This window comes from Galendromus occidentalis, unplaced genomic scaffold, assembly GCF_000255335.2.
Source record: "Galendromus occidentalis unplaced genomic scaffold, Mocc_1.1 scf7180000077495, whole genome shotgun sequence".
Taxonomy (NCBI): Eukaryota; Metazoa; Arthropoda; class Arachnida; order Mesostigmata; family Phytoseiidae; genus Galendromus; species Galendromus occidentalis.
In genome coordinates, this window is record NW_003805483.1 from 359,257 (window position 1) to 376,450 (window position 17,194).

The 17,194-nt window shown below is 50.9% G+C and overlaps 3 protein-coding genes across 3 annotated transcripts; 1 reads left to right on the top strand and 2 right to left on the bottom strand.

Annotated features, from left to right (window-relative positions):
• Positions 1-4,808: 4,808 nt before the first annotated feature.
• Positions 4,809-6,398, bottom strand: LOC100906171 (cytochrome P450 4V2-like). The gene has a single exon (XM_003746344.1). The coding sequence runs from the start codon at positions 6,396-6,398 to the stop codon at positions 4,809-4,811; it is 1,590 nt and encodes a 529-aa protein (XP_003746392.1).
• Positions 6,399-10,077: 3,679 nt separating this feature from the next.
• LOC108864619 (uncharacterized) lies at positions 10,078-14,239 on the top strand. The gene is made up of 16 exons (XM_029112332.1): positions 10,078-10,184; positions 10,532-10,638; positions 10,715-10,876; positions 10,975-11,072; positions 11,203-11,332; positions 11,414-11,531; positions 11,682-11,757; positions 11,855-12,022; positions 12,137-12,285; positions 12,457-12,523; positions 12,608-12,848; positions 12,937-13,088; positions 13,174-13,393; positions 13,579-13,717; positions 13,888-13,963; positions 14,111-14,239. The coding sequence occupies exons 1-16, from the start codon at positions 10,078-10,080 to the stop codon at positions 14,237-14,239; spliced, it is 2,139 nt and encodes a 712-aa protein (XP_028968165.1).
• Positions 14,240-14,422: 183 nt separating this feature from the next.
• Positions 14,423-17,016, bottom strand: LOC100900561 (tumor protein D54). Its single transcript, XM_003746306.2, has 4 exons — positions 16,832-17,016; positions 15,443-15,659; positions 15,158-15,307; positions 14,423-15,044 (listed from the first exon to the last, which is right to left on the bottom strand). The coding sequence occupies exons 1-4, from the start codon at positions 16,872-16,874 to the stop codon at positions 14,933-14,935; spliced, it is 522 nt and encodes a 173-aa protein (XP_003746354.1). The 5' UTR covers positions 16,875-17,016; the 3' UTR covers positions 14,423-14,932.
• Positions 17,017-17,194: the final 178 nt, after the last annotated feature.

Here is a 17,194-nt window from a genome sequence, read left to right on the forward strand (position 1 = left end):
CGTTGAGCGAGGGCCCTCGCGATTTCCTGACGGATGGGAAACCAATGAGTGCTCGTTATTTGGGTCGATCAAGGAAGAATGAGGGGGGTCGGCACCGATTTTTCGACGCACCATATCTGCCGCCAGGCGGTGTGGCTCCATGCAGCTGTCGTCGCCAGCAGCAGCAGCAACGAGGATGTCGAATCCCACTCTCCCCACTCGGATTCTCATCGGGTCTTATTCTATGCTGCTCATCATTCGTCCTTCTGAGCAGGAATTCAAATCCTTGACAGTCAATCGAGTGCCCCGGTGTTCGGTCAAGGCGACGGTAATTCCCAGTCTCGGAAAACGTTACTTCAAATCGATAGCTATTCGGAGAAAACAAGAGCTCCCCGATTCGAGGTCGAGATAAGCAGAGAATCGCTCCGAGCGTTACCGTCCCCTTACGGAATCCGTGCACCGGAACGGGACGACTGAATTCATAGAGAGAGAGGAGCAAGCGCAGAGAGAGTCCGGAACGGGAGGAGTGCGACGTCGGGTTTCCTTGCGCCAGATGTGGCGCATACCTATGTTCTCGACCAAGGCGGGACAGGCAGTCGAGAGTCAATAAAAATCCCATTGTGAAACTTTTATGAAACGAGCAGATAGCGGCGCAATGGAGACGTGCGGCGCAAGAAAATTCCTGACACTCGCTTTGATTATTTTTCTTTGCGATTCAGCGATACTGCGATGTCCTAATTCAGGAGCGTATGTTCTCACTCGACTTCTGCGTTTTCCTCTTTAATCAAGGGAACGTCATAGGGGCGAGGTATTCCCTGTCGCGGTGTCGAAGAGGGATTCACAGCCTCATCGACTCGAGAAAGCAGATTCGAAAACAGGGCCACGTCAGTCATCCGGATGACTTGGGGCATTCTCGCGAGAGCTCAACGCCGGCGAAACAAGCACACTATCAGAGCGACATTCCCGACGGAGAGAAATCGTAACACAGAACAGGCTGAACGAAACTTGCGACGATTACCGGAAACCCTCCTTTGACAGGCACTTCCTCTCGAAAAGGGTTTGTGCCCAGCGCAGTATTCCCGCTCGCTGTCACGTTTTCCGTTCCTCTTGACTCGACAGAGCGCACTATCTGTTTCTCCCGTCGACAACGACAGCCGAGTCAAATGCTGTCAAGCTCAGCTGATTATGACAGCCTTTTAAACCGAGAGTTTATGTCAGAATGGGTCTTCATCCACCAGTTGATGGAAAGCCCCGAGAATCGTAGGCGAATTCTCGGGGGTGCCCTGTGGACCAAGGAGCTCAAACTTCAAGCAGGAAAGTGCACGTTTTCTTCTCTTCACGCAACCCGAACGCCAGAAGACGTAAGCGTCGATGTATTATCAGCCTTAATTGATCGCGATTCAAATCATTTCCGGAATCGAGAGATGATTCGCGCGTTCGGTGCTGAATCGCGGCTCGCAGAACGCATGATGTTGACGCGACCGTGCTCGATTACATTTTTTTTTGTGAATACTGGTTCGGGAAGGCACTCGCGACAAGCGAAAATTCGGGAACATTCTCTGACTCGATCGCGCCCGCTTCATTGTGGTGGAATTAATTCACCGGTTCCCCATCGAGAGAACAAATCTGAGCGGAAGACAAACATTGGCTTTGTGTATTTTTTTCGGATAAAATCGCTCCTTTATTGCCTCCGCTCGTCGTCCCTTTTTTACTCGCGTTTCTCTCCCCGGGCTTAGTTGCCTCCCTATTATTTGTCCCCAACATCCGTCATCCCGTCCCTCTCGAGACTCTGAGCAATGCTGCTCGTCCCATTCGCTATATTTAGGAGCGAGAAACGCACTCTGGATTCTCACCAAATCATCCCGGAACAGCGCCGTTATCTGTGTTCGATTTACTTCGCATCGACTGAAGGAGCGCAAAGTGTGCCGAAGCGGCGGAAAATATCTGCTCGAGATCCAGAGCTGAAAGCCGTTGGTCGCTCCGGCAGAGGATGCAGGCATCTCTTCCAGATCGTTCTTGCCGCGTCGAGATCCGATCGAATGAAGTCCCCATGAGACTCTCCGTATGACCGATAAGACGAGAAACAGACTTTGCCACGAACGATTGACAGATCGAACGACCGAAGAACTGATTGACTGGATGACAGTCACGGTGGCAGACATTTGAGCGGAACAACAAGCGAGAGGGAGCAGACTGTCGACGACCGGCTCGCATCTCCTCATTTCAATAAGATTGACAGATTCACGGACGGCCGACTCTCAGGGCGCGGCTTCCTTGAGCGAGAGCAGTTATCGGAGCGTACAAATCATTCATCCATCTATATATCGTTCGTTCGCACTCGTTGCTCACATCGTCGTAGCTGCGTCGCCGATTCCCATCCGGGAAGGGTGAACGAAGCCGATCGGAGCTTGTGCCGCCCTCGTGGCCTCGTGGGGCGATGCTGGCGAGGCTCTCACTACATCGGTCAACTGCAACGATCAACAAAACCGTCGATATAATACTTGAACTCCAGCAGGATCTTGCTGTGTCCTCGCCCGGCGTGGTGGCGGGCCACGGTGTCGTGTTTGCACTAAGCGCCTTGTTTGCGTTTGCTGAATCCACGACGGAAGATCCATCGCCGGGAGACACTCCCCTCGTTGCCCCGCGCCAAACCTCGGAAAAAGTATGCACATACATACATACATCGCCGCTCGAGCGCATCTGAAGCGGAATCTGTCGCGAGTTGAGGGATTTTCCCCCGGCGGCGCGGCGTGTCTCTCAGACATTTTGCGATCCGTGTCGAGTGTTGAAGGTAGCGAAAAGAATCGACGGAGACCATCATCAGAAAAGCTCCAGCGAGCAGGGACGTCGCTGCGTTTGCCCCCTGAATGCGTGAGCTCTTTCAGCGCGCGTTCCGCGCTCGAGTCAATCAGTATAGTCAATCCGACTTTTCCAGCCATTGGCGATGACGACGCTTCTGTTTCAGTCACTCAAAAGAAAACGGAACGGAATAGACTGACTGATGAGGAGACATTCGCCGGCGGCGTTGAACAATGCCCCTGTCGCTGCTCTCACCCATTCCTGTGCGAGAGAAGCCTCTCGTACGCACTAGGTAGTTCCGCCAACGTTCTTCGGTCAGAGTTGCTCTCTGCTGCTCCATTCAGAAGCGGGTTATTCCAGGCGGGCGAATAATTAGATCGGAGAACAGGACTCGTCCGCTCGAGAATTCAATTCGACTGTCCGGACTCAGGGGGCTGGAATATCGGACGCAGTGGCACAACTCAACCCGGAAACGAGAAGCAGTATCTTATCTTTATTAACAGAAAAGAAGGCTCCCGGTTATTCGGAGAAAAACACAGATGAGAAAAAAAACGTTTCCGACGAAGCTCTCGCCGCCGGATTATTATCAACGCTGATCAGCTTTCGCTCATTTGCCGCAAGAGTCACCGTAATTGCAGCTGCTCGTGGTCTGAACTCGAATCGGAGAGAAGTCCGTGTCTTCGTGTTGGCCAATGAGAGCGTCTTTGATATTCAAATGAAGCCACTCGACAGAGCGCCAGCTCAGTTTGGATAAGTGCGACGACGTCACTGTAGCCAGCTGTGCAGGACAAATCCAGTGAAGCCAGCCAGCGAGCCAGCCATCCACAATCTCACGCAGCTCTCCTTAGCTCGCTCCCTTATTGTATGCAGATCGCGTCCCATATGAGTCCACGCTCGGAGTTGGTCTCGGTGACAGCCTTAGTCAAATAACAATGTCTCCGTGTACATGTGAGCGCTCATGTGCTCTCGATGAAGGTATGCTCGCGCATGATATGCGGAAACCCGACCGAAGCGGAGAATATTCGCCATTCGAGGCCACGAACCTGAGTATACGGGTGGGTATTTGCTGCTCGGATTTCCAGAGCGTCGCGAGGATGGTTTGTGCGGGGTCAACCGTCGGCGACGAGTTCAATTTGCTTTCGCTCGGATTGCTCGCGAGACAAGTGCGCTTGAGCCGGGCTTTAGACGAGATCTTACAGCTTCAAGCAGCCAGCATCTGAATTGTCGCCGTTGTTCGAATCTCAAGCGCTCGATCCGTTCGATCTCGGATTTCTCCACCGGTGTCATTGTGGAGAGCTGGTGGGGGGAAGTCGAACACATCCGACTACGAGCCTGGATACAACTCGCTAGAGAACCGAAGTCAGGAAAGCGTCTCTGAAAATCGCCGGATTTCGACGGAACTCGTATCCAATGCTGCCTCGCAGCGCTGGAGCTCCCTTTCGGTCCGGAACCCCCGCAACCCGGGCCGAGGGGAACTCGAATGGAGAATAGGGGGTGATCTTCCGTACGGACATCGAATCGTTCAGTGGATGAGTTTGTGTCCGGAGAATTTCGCCAGTTCGGATTTTCAGAGGCTGATCTCTTCGCCCTCATGGGAGTTTTTGCCAGAATCGATCGAGAGGAATGCAACACTGGATGTATTTATCCATAGGAAACCATTAAGGGTGATCAAAATCGGCATCTGTGAAACATGAATGACTCGACGTCGCAATGCGAATGGACACGCATGAACGACCTTGAACGCTTCGTCGTAATGTCAGAAAGAGCTTCGATTATGACATGACTGAATGGAACTCCGTAGATACGCTCCGAATCGCGGATCATCTCCATTAGAGAGGAATTTCATCATTTTCCCATTAGTACGTTGCCAGACCGCTCAAGGGAGCCTCCCTCTTGCCGATTTTGCCGCCCGGTCGGAACCGAGGGTCGGGCTCCGGCCTTGTTGACACGACTGGCCTCACATTTCCGGAAGGGAAAAAAACAATCGGAACTCATTGGGATAATTCCTGATTTATGGAAAACTTGAGCAATCAGCGAACAGGATCTGAATTGCGTGAGCGTGGAGTGCATTTGACGGGTAGCCCACATTTCGATCGGAGCACTAATTCCGTGTAGAGCTTGATATCGTCTCGCGGCATCATAGACTGAAGATTATATCTCCGCAGGATCCAAGCTAAGATGATCTTTTCTTCTCGCAAGGCGAACTTTTGTCCTATACAATTTCTGGCTCCCGCTGAGAAAGGTAAGAACGCGAAAGGATGTCGCCCAGCGGATTTCTCCGGAAGAAACCGATCCGGATCGAAGCGTTCCGGCTCTGGAAAATATCTCGGATCGCGATGCAGGGCGAAAATGAAGCAGTATACGTTGCTGCCTCGAGGGACGGTTTTCCCGTTGAGCTGATATTCTTTAGTAATCCTCCGACCGACGAGAGGTACCGAGGGGTAAATACGGAGACTCTCTTTGACGACACACTCGAGATACTTGAGTTGTCGGAGCTGGTCGAGATCGATGTCGCAGTCGTTGTTCTCGATCCCCAAAACCTCATCGAGCTCTTTGTGAATTCTCTGCTGGACTTCGGGATGGTGTCCGATGAGGAACAACGCGAACGACAGGGCCTGGGCTGTGGTGTCGTGCCCCTCGAACATGAAGGTATCGACTTCTTCTCGGATGTCCTCGATCGTAAATTGACTCCTCTTATTGAAGTGTTCCTTGAGCAACAGATCCAGAAAAGGTTTCTTACATTTGAACGACTCGTCGACGTCGAGTTTCATGAGATTCCCCAGTGCTTCCGGATCGTTCTCGAAATAGGCTTGTCTCTCCTCGATAACTGTCTTGCTAAAATGGTGGAGCCGAGCCACAACCCCGTAAGCTTCGGAGCCGCTCGGAGTCCACCGATAGAGCCACTCCGGCCACTGATACGGTGAGATCACTCGAAGAAGTAATAACTCCCCCATTCTCCGCATGGCGTCAAGATAGTCTCGCGTGGCCTCTCTTTCATAAGTGTCCAAATTCACCCCCATCACTGTTTCACAAATTATTTTCAGGGTCAGCGTCTGGATGGGGGGCACGATGTCGTCGTCGATCCTGGACCCGAGCTGTTCCGTGAGTATCCGAGCGTGGTGATTCATCACCGCAGCAAACGAATCGAGTATCTTGAAATGAAATGCAGGAGTGAGCATTTTCCTCCGAGAGCGCCACTTGCTGCCGGTGCTCGTGAGGAGACCGCGCTTGAGCCAAGGGTTGACCATGTCGTAGATGATGAAGGGTTTGCTGATGTTCTCACTATGGCTCACGAAGGCTTCGACTTCCTCGGCTCTGTAGATGGCGACATTGGCTTCGAAACCGCTATAAACCACGAATGAAGATTTCCCTTCTTCCGTCAGCTCTTTCAGAGTTCGGAATACCGATGTGTACGGATCGCCACCGCGCAGATGATCCCTCAAGGCGCTGTAGGCTACTTGCAGGAGCACGAATCCGTAAAAGGGGTCGTAACGTCCGCCGAACTTCCTTATGTAGCGATAGTATTCCCAATGAGGCCGGATGGATTTCACAGCGAACATGAGCAGGAAAACCGCGGCAAAAGATACCAGGACCTCAGTGACGTGAACGGCCCAAGCCATCACGGCGGGTGGCTTCAGCGCTCGGACCGATAGGCACTCTTGGCGATTTCTAGCGCCGCCGTATCGAGAACCACCAAGTCGGAAGTGAAGAGAGCGAAGTTCCCACTTCTCTCTGCTCGCTCAGAGGCTCAACCTTGGACGAGACCCAAGCGCGTGATGACGGAACAACTCTGACGATTATTCTGCAACGGAGCGGCCAATGAACGGCTTAAGAACATCGCGACTCCCCGCTCGGTTCACACGTGGACGTACACGTGCCGGGCCATTTTGATCTTCTCGGGGTTTTTCTTCGAATTTGCTGATCACGAGACCCTGGATAGATGAGAGTGATAATATTTAGCTCAGATAATCGGGACTGCCGACGATGAGGCTCCCGTCAAAGACACACCAGCCCTGCCGTGCGTGAAACGTAATGATTGCGATGATACGAATGTTTTGATCTTTTTGATATGGATGTGAACGATGATAGGGAGAGAGGGATAGACATTTTCTGTGTTTGCATTCCTCGCAATGCTCTCGAGTTCCGACACTGAACAGATCCAGGTGTTTTGAACACGATTACAGGGTCCAGAAAATACGGCGGCCGGTGATCTTTACTGACCATTTTTTCATCTCGGCGAGAGGAGCGTCTCGATGTCATGCGCTGGATTGAGGCAATATTTTTTCTGTGCGGATATCGACGGAGATTACGATCGAGGAATGCTCTCGAGAAGAAATTATCAACTTCATCCGAAGCGGATGTCTAATATTTCCTTCTCATTCGATTATTCAGCCCCTCAGCCTCGCAGGGTCTGCGACCTCACGCGGTATCACGTTTCGCTCAGCGTCGCTCCCGAGAAGATGATCTGGGACCCCGGATAAATTTCATAGGCATCCGTTGAAGCTCTGACCGTGGCCATTCGAAAATATTTAGAGAGGGGCATTGTTCCTTGAGGAATGAAATTAACAAACATTGTATCCGACTGCCACATGGAGGCCCGACCGCTATCCGTTTAGTGGACGCTGGGGAGCATTTACGCGGGCGAGTCCATTGAATACAGGATAGGCTCAACAGCTCGTTTTCGATACCGGATTCACTCGAAGTTGCCGCGACGCGGCTGCTGCTCAACTGCGCAAACAAACTCCCAATGGTGAAGTTATTCAGCTGCCCACGCTGATGGGGAGCGCTGAGTCGTTCGTGTCGCAAAAGAGTGAGGGAGTGAATGGCACGCCCTTCGAGAATCGATCCTGTGGCAGGAGCTCCCACGATCTCAAGAATTTCGTTCTTGGAAAAGAGCCCCCGACGGGATCTGAATGAACTCGACGAAGAAAGCTCTGCCCTTAGGCTCATAAGAAATCCCCAACCTGCCTCAGCCGACAGTGAAAAATCAAGACCAAGCCCCTCCGATCCCGCGCAGGTATCTGCGGGGGGTCGGAACATTACTGATTGGTGCAGCGTAAACAACGAATAGAAAATCGTGATGGAAGACATTTTCAGAACACTTCTAGAACGGACTGAGAATCTCGGACCTGCAGACAAAAAATGGCTCATACAGAGGACGCACTTAACGGCGATGAGAATTGTTGAGAGACTGGAAGGACAGCTGATGGAGCTTTCTGAGAAGCTCTGCCCCGAGCATAGTTTGATGCAAAAACAAAGGAGGCACTCGCCAGAGTGAGGAAATTCCAGTCGTGGTTCTATCGGACCTACGATCTCACGAAATTCTTCAACCTCGATGCCTACCTGTATCACCTAGCGGAACAATCGTCGAGGAAGAAGAATCGGCTAGACCGTACTGAGCTCGTGAAAGCTTTCAATCACATCCATGACAACTTTCTCCCCAAACATCTGGGTATAGAAATTCGAACTGTATCGCTTCCTGTCCACGCCAAGCCAGCCCCTGAGGAGCTGAATATTTCGTTCAAATTAGAGGGGGGGCACTGCGAGGAGAGCATCGATTGTCAGTCGGACGAGTCATTTCATTTGGAAATACCAGTTTATGGAGACAGTCCGCTCAGCATCGAGATTACCGGACCTTGTGAAGAGAAAGTCAACTGTGACGTTGTGAATCTTCTGGCGGCAAGCGGTGTGGTCACGTGGATCGGTTCAGTGGGTTTGGGGCTCCGCATCCGAATGTGGCCGGAGCAAGGCATGGAAAAGCAGTATCAGGAAGAAGCTCGTTCAGACCGAGAGGCTCGAACAGAAGAACTTTGAAAGCTAACCAAAATTCCGAGGACCCACTGAATTCAGTTTCTCGAAGGAAATTCCCCGTCTGCTCGAGACCGTCGGACGTTTTACTTCACTTATCTTGGAAGAGAGCTCCATCTTCGCGGAGGACTGGGTCTGCACGCTCATCAATCATAATTGAATCGTCGGTTCGGCTCTTCCGAAATAGTCGCGGAATGAGCGGAGTCTCCAACACTGCATTACAACTGGGAGAAGGAACCTCCGATAGCAATAAATGGAGGGAAAAACATCTGATAATGGACATATCGTCCGATCCTGCGCAATAGACCGAATATTTCGATGGTTCACGGGTGAATGATTTTTCCTTGAGTGATAAACGAGACATCCGATCAACTGCGTGGCTCGATTACTCCTTACAAGGGCTCCCTGGGATATGGCGCGGTATAAATTGTTCATCTTTTTCCATTTGAAGGACGCCCGAGGTATGAATGATGATCTGAGTGCCAACACTCGGTGCATCGTGTATTGATAAAGGAACTGAGGGCTGTGTCGCTGACACCCTTTTGCTTTGGGCCGTCACGCAACTCGGTGCCCGTCACGACACTACCCCGCACTGTTCCGCGCGCACCTGAAATGTATGCCAATATGTGCACTTAATGTCTATTTCCACGACTTCCCTCTTAAGTACTCGATGCATCATGAGGGTCCATTCCGTGGAGTCCACTGCCATTGGTACGCTGGACCGCGGCGATGCTTGTCGGGATCCCAACTATTCGGAAATGGTGCGTCGAGTTCATTCGAGATGGAAGAGACTCGTTCTGCGGCTCCCGCCAAACACTCATTTTGCGTAGAGATTTCATTGGATAGAGAGCGTTTCGCCCATCATGATGATCCTCGATTTTTCCTCGTTCTTCACATGATCCCAGGCTAGACGCCTCCAGTCTGCTCCGCGTCGTAGTTTTCATCTCTTCAGTGATAGCATTCGTCTACCAAGGATTACAAGTAAGCTGATCGAGTCTCGGCTTATCTATGCTGCGACTCCGAGGGAGGAACTTTCATTGGAAACGTGCTTTCCGAAACCCAGGTAATGATGGACTACTGGAAGTATCCCAGTACTGTCGACGCTCGGACTGAAGGCGAAGGAACTCTCCTCTATCCGGGATTATCTTTTTGCATAACAAACTGGTGACTATCGAAGCTTTGTCTCGGCATGGCGAATTCGCCGAATGTGAACCCTTGGTCTCATCCGAAGTTCCATTGATCTAGGATTGACAAAGCGAAACTCTGCGAACGTTTCGAAGACGCCTGCAACGATACGATCGAGGTACGTGTAGCACTTCTGGCGCGATCGGGGTAGAGAATCGTTTTGAGACTTATCCACCGTATCACGGCTCTCTGAGACTTCGGCAGAGAGTGTCGAACTCAGAAGCAACCAAGGTTTCGCGTAGTTTTTCTGTGTCTCAGAGAGTATTACGTCTTGTTTGCAAGCTGTCCTTGATACAAAACATCGTGATGACCGAAGCGAATCTGTCGGAAATAGCCTTGGATCCAACAAACATCCTTCAAATCGGCTTTGTGAATCCCGCGCAATACTATTTCGAGTTTTATTTGAATACTGAGTGAGTATGCGTCGGCTACGTCGGAAGACCTGTATCTGGGAAGGCTTCATACCTTGGGACCTCAGGAACGATCGCTCCTCAACTAGGTATCACGTTTTGCGTCCGTTTCCCTTGAAGTAATGGCGCTTTAGAACTTTCCGATGCCAATAGACTCCATGTCTTCTGGTCGAACGAGTGGTTTGAGGATTGGGACCTGGGAGCCGGATCGCACGATGGAGGAATTCATGGGTTCGGAGTTACGCAATTGAAATTTTCACTTAGAGCCCTAGTCACTTTTTTTTCGGTCGATCCGGGCTCTCAGCTTTCGGCACGGATGATATCGAAAATTGATTGCATCTCTCCCTCAGCATCACTCAAGTATCGTACTCCATCCTACCAAGCCATATGTGTTACACCATGAATTGGAGAACAGACACTAAAATGGAAGCTGTACATCAAAACATCATCGCTTTCGGTGGGTCTCTCTGCTGAAGAATATGACTCGGAGAGTCAGAGAGCTCGATTAAGAAAATCGTCAATAACCCAATCAGAGATGAATATGATGGTGTCCTGGCCGGACGATGAGCACATTCAGACGTCGCCCTATGAGCTGACCCTAGGCTTTCACTACGTCGATACGAACACGGCGGGACAGAGGCATGCCATCGTCTTACGCCCGTCGGGTGACTACGTGTTCGGAGTGATCCAGGAAGGCAAGCACTCTCGACTGAGGTTTATGTTTCAATGGAAACTCTTCTTCCCCCTGACGTCCTTGCCGAGCCCTCCCCTGAAACTACGCCTGCACCCACAGGGACCCGGACATTGCCACCGCCGTATGACACTATGTGCCGGAACTATACTGAGACGCTCACTTTCGACGACGGATACACGGTGAAATCGTCCCGAGACGTAAGCGAACGGGGCCGGAATCCTCCGTTGCGGAGCGGTTGATATAAATTCTGTTGAGGAGCCTGGAAGGGGCTCCCTGACATAAGGAAGCATTCTGTGGTAACGAAGCGAAACCCTCTCCTGTCCCCAGATGTGCAACGAAGACTGCAAAATGCAGGTGGTTCTCCGGGTTTGCGGGTGTCTCATGTCGAACTACATCTACAGGAATAAAATTAGCGGGAACGTCTGCGACGCGAACGCGACCGAAAACTGCGTGCAAGGTTCGGCGGCTGACTCAACGCCAGTTTCCAATTCCGAAATTACGCTCTGAATGTAAAACAGGAGATTCGTTTCTTATTCAGCTCATGCCCGGGAAATGTACACCAAGATTTGTCCGACCGAATGTCCCGCCGCCTGCAGAGAGGACACGTACAAAGCAACGCAGTCCATCTGGCGTCAAATCGGATCGGATGACAACGAGTGAGCTTTTGAATCATTCATTGCTTGCCGATTTGTCAGAACACGAAAACGTCCGTCCCGGGTCCAGTCGAGAAGAGGGAAAGGAATGGATAGATGAAAATTTTTTGGACGGGAAAAATCCTACCGTCAATTTGTTCCCGTCTCTTCCAGTCTGAAGTACGTGAATGTCAAAGTTATCGTGACGTCTCGTCAAGTCGATGTCCTGCATTTCGTTCCCTTGTTGACGGTGGGTCCCTTGAAGGTCCATTTTTCTCGGTCCGGAAGAAATTTAAGACTGTCACAAAGTTCTCCGGGGAACCTAATCGATCGCTTTTCCCGACAAGTCCACCCAGATACTCGGGATCATAGGAGGTTACATCGGTTTTTGGATGGGGCTCTCGTTCTACAAGGTAGGAGCCCTTTGTGCCAGGAAAGTTCAAGTCAACGCCTACCAGATGTTTTCTATCTTGACAATCATGCATTACCTCGTCGTTCATAAGTCATTCAAAACGGTACGTGTCTGGGTCGTGGAATCCAATGGGCGACGTGCGTCAAAGGGAAGAATTCTCGCGACGGGCCCGACGCGAGTCTGCTTCCACTCAGGCGTTCCCGCTTTCCTACTGCAGTGTCTCCTGCTGAGTACGATAATTGCATGCAGCGTGAGTTGCATCCGCGAGTTCCACGAGTACAGAAGATATCCTACTACGGTCTACTACTCTCAGGACTCAATAGACAGAGCCGCCTTCCCAGCGACGACTGTTTGTCTTCTTGACGGGTAGAATACGTTCCGCAATGGGACCGCCCACGACGACACCTGTCGTGCTTGTCACCACGCCACAGTTCTCATTCAGCTCGTTCTTAATGATCCTCATAGTCGCTGCATATTGGGTATGATTTCGTACCTATTGGTGACTTTGGTCGTGAGCAGGGTTTTTTCCTTTTCCAGAATTAACTACAGCGATATATGCTCTACGTACCTGGGCGAGAACTGCGCGAACAGAGAACCTAATTTCGTGGGTACACCTTTCAAAACACCACCACAAATTAATAGATTGCCAATCGGAGGAGAATTTCCACCGGAGTCTCCCTCACAACAGGAATCCATGGTCGGGAACGACATCGTGCTCATGAAATTCATAATTAACTTCACCTACCTCGCCGAAGAAGTTGTGAGCGACTGTACGATGGAGTCTCGATCGGATCTCTGCGAATCCTTCGATTGCACCGACCTATGGAATCGAACTTTCACTTACGTGAAGACAGGATCCTGCTACACTCTGGACATGACCACGCTGCCAGATCATACGTTCTGGAAGTGTAAAGAGCAGTTCAAATACAGTGAGTGAATGGTCTGTTATCCGTTCACCTCTCAAGACGTCGATACAATGTCGGCTTTAGCGTTCCTCTGAAACTCCCAAATCCTCAGATTTGAAGTTCAAAGTGAGGAGCTTCGGTGCCAAGGTCGGCGGGGGTGCAACGATGACAGCTCTGGTTCATGAACAGAACAGATACACATCGGGAATAATCCATTCCTTCCGATTCGAGCCCGGCAGGAAATACTACTTGACAGTGGCTCAGGTATTGCGAGAGGTTTAAGTCGTTGGATGTATTATGTACGATAATCTCTGACTGAGGTCTAGTCCCCATCCGTGATATTTCGCAGTCTCACCTGGTGTCCTTGCCGAAGCCCTACGAGTCGGGCTGCGTGGATTACGAAAAGGACGGGAGCAACGAGCGTTTGTACCAGCGTTACATAATTCAAGAGGAAGAGTGCTGCGAAGCTTGCGTGGCTGCAACTTGGATCAAACACTGCGGTTGTTTCTCGAAGATGTACGCAGTGAAACACAAGATGACTGAAAATGTGTGCGATTACGTCACCCATTGTGAGTCAACTTCCGTTTGAGTTTCGAGCGATGGGGACTATTCACTCTTTCGTCCCCGGAACTCCAATTCTCGCGAAATGAGTCGAACTCTCCTCTGAGACTCTGGGGTCATGGAACTCTCCGGATCGAGAATTCCTCTAGCCAGACGGGATGATCTGGAATTTCATATCGATGCCATCCGACAGTGAAATGCATCGACCGAATGATTCAACACAAGTGGTCCGTGGGCTGTCAGGGTCGGTGTACGCAAGGTTGCAACGACAAGCGTTATCGCGGTCTGATGCACCAGATCGGATACCTGAACACTCCCGAGGGCATCCCGAGGTGAGAAGCACTTAATTTCGGAATCGGAGTCAGTCCGGACAAAATCCGCCGAAGAACATTATGCGTCTAGGAACACTTGGCTCCGCTGGAGGACATGCGCGGTCCCGTGGCCCCGGAATTCCCGTTCGAGCGTCCTGTATCGGTACAATGGGATTTTTTTTCATCCACAGCTCTGACCAGTGTGAGATAAGAGTTTTCTTGGGATCGACCAGCGTCAAGAGAGTCACGAATTTAGCGAAGATCAAGGTGAGTAGGAGGCCGCTCAGGAGAAGGATCAGTCGGTTGGGTCTTTTAATTTCGCGGCAGATTTTTCGATACTTGAGGAAAAGGTAGGAATCGAAGTCGAATTCATGTATCATCGCCAGAAATTCAGTTGATGACATTCGTTCCCAGCTGTCGGACTTCATTCTTTACTTAAGTGGTCATATCACAATGTGGCTCGACGTCTCCATCATGGGATCGGCCCCGGACACCATCCTGAGCATGATGCGCCATTTCCAAAACACATTGTTCAGCATATGAGCTCCCGACTCTATTCCGACTCCCAACGAGTGGTACGCTGACCCAAGCCTGTCTCACGATCACGGCGGATTCGAGTGTCCGCGGAGTTTATAGTACTTTCTTCCTTTGCCTCGTTAACATTTTATTCTTCAGGGGGAGGATTCTCCGCTCATTTCGTGAGAATAAAGAAAAAAATGACCGGGATATTCGTCATTTCTTGAATTTATTCTGGAATTACGAAAATATATTCACGCTCGAGTCGCGGGCAGCGCATCTGCCTGGTCGAACGCTGCCGTACTGAGACCACCTTCAGAGAACCGAGATGAAACAGGAATCACTATTTGTCAAATCTGCTCGGCAACAATGCCTCGTCCTTCCCTCTCGGTGCTCTTATGGGCGGGGTTGGATGTTCGGAAGCTCCGACGATGACTCAAATTCAATGTGTGAAAGGGTTTTGGGACGTGATGACGAATTCATTGATCCAAAGCATTCAAATCGGAAAAAAATGGCAATCCGGAGGGAAGAGATGGAAATCGGGAAGAATTGCTCCGAAGGCAAATTCGAAGAGCGGGCCACATCGAAATCGGTTCCCATCGTCCACATCACGTCACCGCCGGGCCGTATGCGACTCAGTGAGATTTCCAGTCCGTCAGATAACGAACGAGCTTTTTCCACGAACAAGATCCAGAGTTCTGTTCACCGCCCCGAATATCATCAGTGAGGTTGCTCAGCAACGATGGGCTTCTCTTCTTGTGCGGGAGTGGGGGCAGTAGAGCCATCGCCATTGAAGCTGTACAAACTACTGCTGCGTGACGAGATGCTCGATCTAAGGGGGAGGAATACCGTAATTGATTACACCTGGAGCCGCATAGTCGGAAGGAGGATTGATTTCATCACGACCACGAACTTGAAATCGAGACTAGACGCAGGTGACCTTACCGGACATTGGTGTAAGCAGAGCCCATGCGTTCTTCGATCGACCGGTACGTAGGCGTATTCTTCATCTCGCCGAGTTTACGCCCGATGCTCCCAAATAATTGGTTGGTCTTCTCGCCGGCAACCTTCACAGCGTCAGTGGTCTTCTGGTAGCTGAAACCGAGGGATTGGAATCAATTTCCTCGAGCTGAATGGCAGGTCGCCGCAGAGGCCAGCTCTCACGATGGGTCAATGGAGATCGGGAGGTCATTACCGAAGAATTGTGAATGTTTGAGAGACGAAACTCACGCTTGGGTTTCTTGAATATTCCTCAGCGACTGCTCCATATCGCTCTTGAGGTCGCTAAGTGGACTGATCCCGAGTTTTCTGCGAATTTCCTGAGCTTTGTCCTGCTTAGACAGCAGAACCGCCCTCAAAGTATCCATCTCTCTCTCGAGCTCGGCCAGCTGAGCCCGCAGTTCTTCTTGCTCCATGGCATTGGCCGGAGCCGATGATTCAGTCGCAGCTGTTGAGAAGAAAAAAGCAATCAGATCACGATAGCCTGATATCGAAGAAGTACTTCGGAGTATCCTCAACGAGATTGAAAGAGATCTTGATCCACACATCCCGCTCCCGAAAATGAGTACAATCATAGATTACAATCACGTCCGGTAGCCGTCAAGCTCCGACGACATGGTCGAGCTCGGGAACTTCTAGCGGAAAAGAAGTCCCCGCAGCGGACGAATGTCTAGGGTTAAGAAGGATTTTTCACTCCGTGGTCACTCCGCAAGAATCTCCCTCGTCGTGGACGGACGGGGGGGAAGAAGGACAGCGGCGGAATCACTATCACGCGTACTCATCATCGTGGGTCGACTGTCTCCGAACGGAAGCCTAGTGCGGCTGCAGTGGGTGCTCTCAACGGGTGACTGTCCCGGAAGAGATCACTTCTCCTCGCAGTTAGCCGTCCGCTTTACCGGTTGCTCTCTCTACCACAGGGTATACGCTTTGTTGACGGCAAACTGTAGAATTCACGTCCGCCTCGCACCGCGGTAATTGCACAAATCTAGCGTCGTCAAGGCTTGTGGATTTTGAGCTTCGATTCGACAAAGGATGTGCCTTAAACTAACGTACGGGAAATTCTTTCCATCGGAGATCGGGTTCCCGGGCCTCACTGAGACTGCTAGACGATTGGGTCGATGCTCGCAATGAAGCGCATTAAGTTGCTGGCTGATCAAGACTCTCTTCCGCGATCAGGGGAAAGGCTCGCACCCTTCTCTCGGGATGCATGATACTCTCGTGATCTCCTATCGAGACGCACTGCTTGTATTCCCCGAGAAGGAAGATTTTGCTTCCAGCTTTCGAACGACGAATGACGTATAAGGGGGGTTCTCTGTGGTTTTTCTACTAAGAACCGGGTCTTTCGAGAGCGGATGTGACTGTGATTTCGAAACCTTATTCTCGGAGCATTTCGTTCGCAAGGAGTCGTACCCATCCTCGCCGCCGACAGGTTTATGTGGACTGTAGCAATCTTCGATTGGTCTAACGACAACCATTACGTCTTCATCGACTCCACGGTCGAATTTCATCGACGATCACAATGACAGTCAGATTGACGGCTATTCTTTAATAAGCGAGCGAGCGGCGGTAGAGCGAAAATGGAATATTATTATCGGACAAGTGACATAGATTTCCGCATACTTGGCAAATTGAGCTCGACAGGGTGATCCGCTGGGCTCGCCATAATGTTCCCTCCAACAGAAGCGCAACGGAATGTTATTTCCGTAGCACCACAATTCGACGTTGAGGTCGACCGCTATTTTCTCAAAGGGTTTCTCTTGAAGTCTTCCAACCGATGCAGTCACCAAGAACACGGCGCCACACATGCAGCACCGATACAGAGCGCGTTGGTGTGTGGGATTTTTCGAATCACTTCGCCGGCGATCGGCTATTGCCTCGAGCGGGCATGAATGGAGTGAAGCGAGCCGCTGAGTCGCGATCGCGGGATTTTGAAGCGATGACGATTAAAATTTCGAGAGCAAATCACGGAAGATGAATCGGATG

What these genes read in the sequence shown, in the direction of transcription:
- LOC100906171 (XM_003746344.1), bottom strand. Translation starts at nt 6,398, where the DNA reads ATGGCTTGGGCCGTTCACGTCACTGAGGTCCTGGTATCTTTTGCCGCG.
- LOC108864619 (XM_029112332.1), top strand. Translation starts at nt 10,078, where the DNA reads ATGACCGAAGCGAATCTGTCGGAAATAGCCTTGGATCCAACAAACATC. An exon ending in GAGTTTTATTTGAATACTGA is followed by an intron (nt 10,185 to 10,531) that starts GTGAGTATGCGT and finishes TCTCTCCCTCAG; the next exon opens with CATCACTCAAGTATCGTACT. An exon ending in TCAAAACATCATCGCTTTCG is followed by an intron (nt 10,639 to 10,714) that starts GTGGGTCTCTCT and finishes TAACCCAATCAG; the next exon opens with AGATGAATATGATGGTGTCC.
- LOC100900561 (XM_003746306.2), bottom strand. Translation starts at nt 16,874, where the DNA reads ATGGCGAGCCCAGCGGATCACCCTGTCGAGCTCAATTTGCCAA. An exon ending in AATATTCAAGAAACCCAAGC is followed by an intron (nt 15,308 to 15,442) that starts GTGAGTTTCGTC and finishes CCTCGGTTTCAG; the next exon opens with CTACCAGAAGACCACTGACG. An exon ending in TCTGCTTACACCAATGTCCG is followed by an intron (nt 15,045 to 15,157) that starts GTAAGGTCACCT and finishes CCTCCCCCTTAG; the next exon opens with ATCGAGCATCTCGTCACGCA.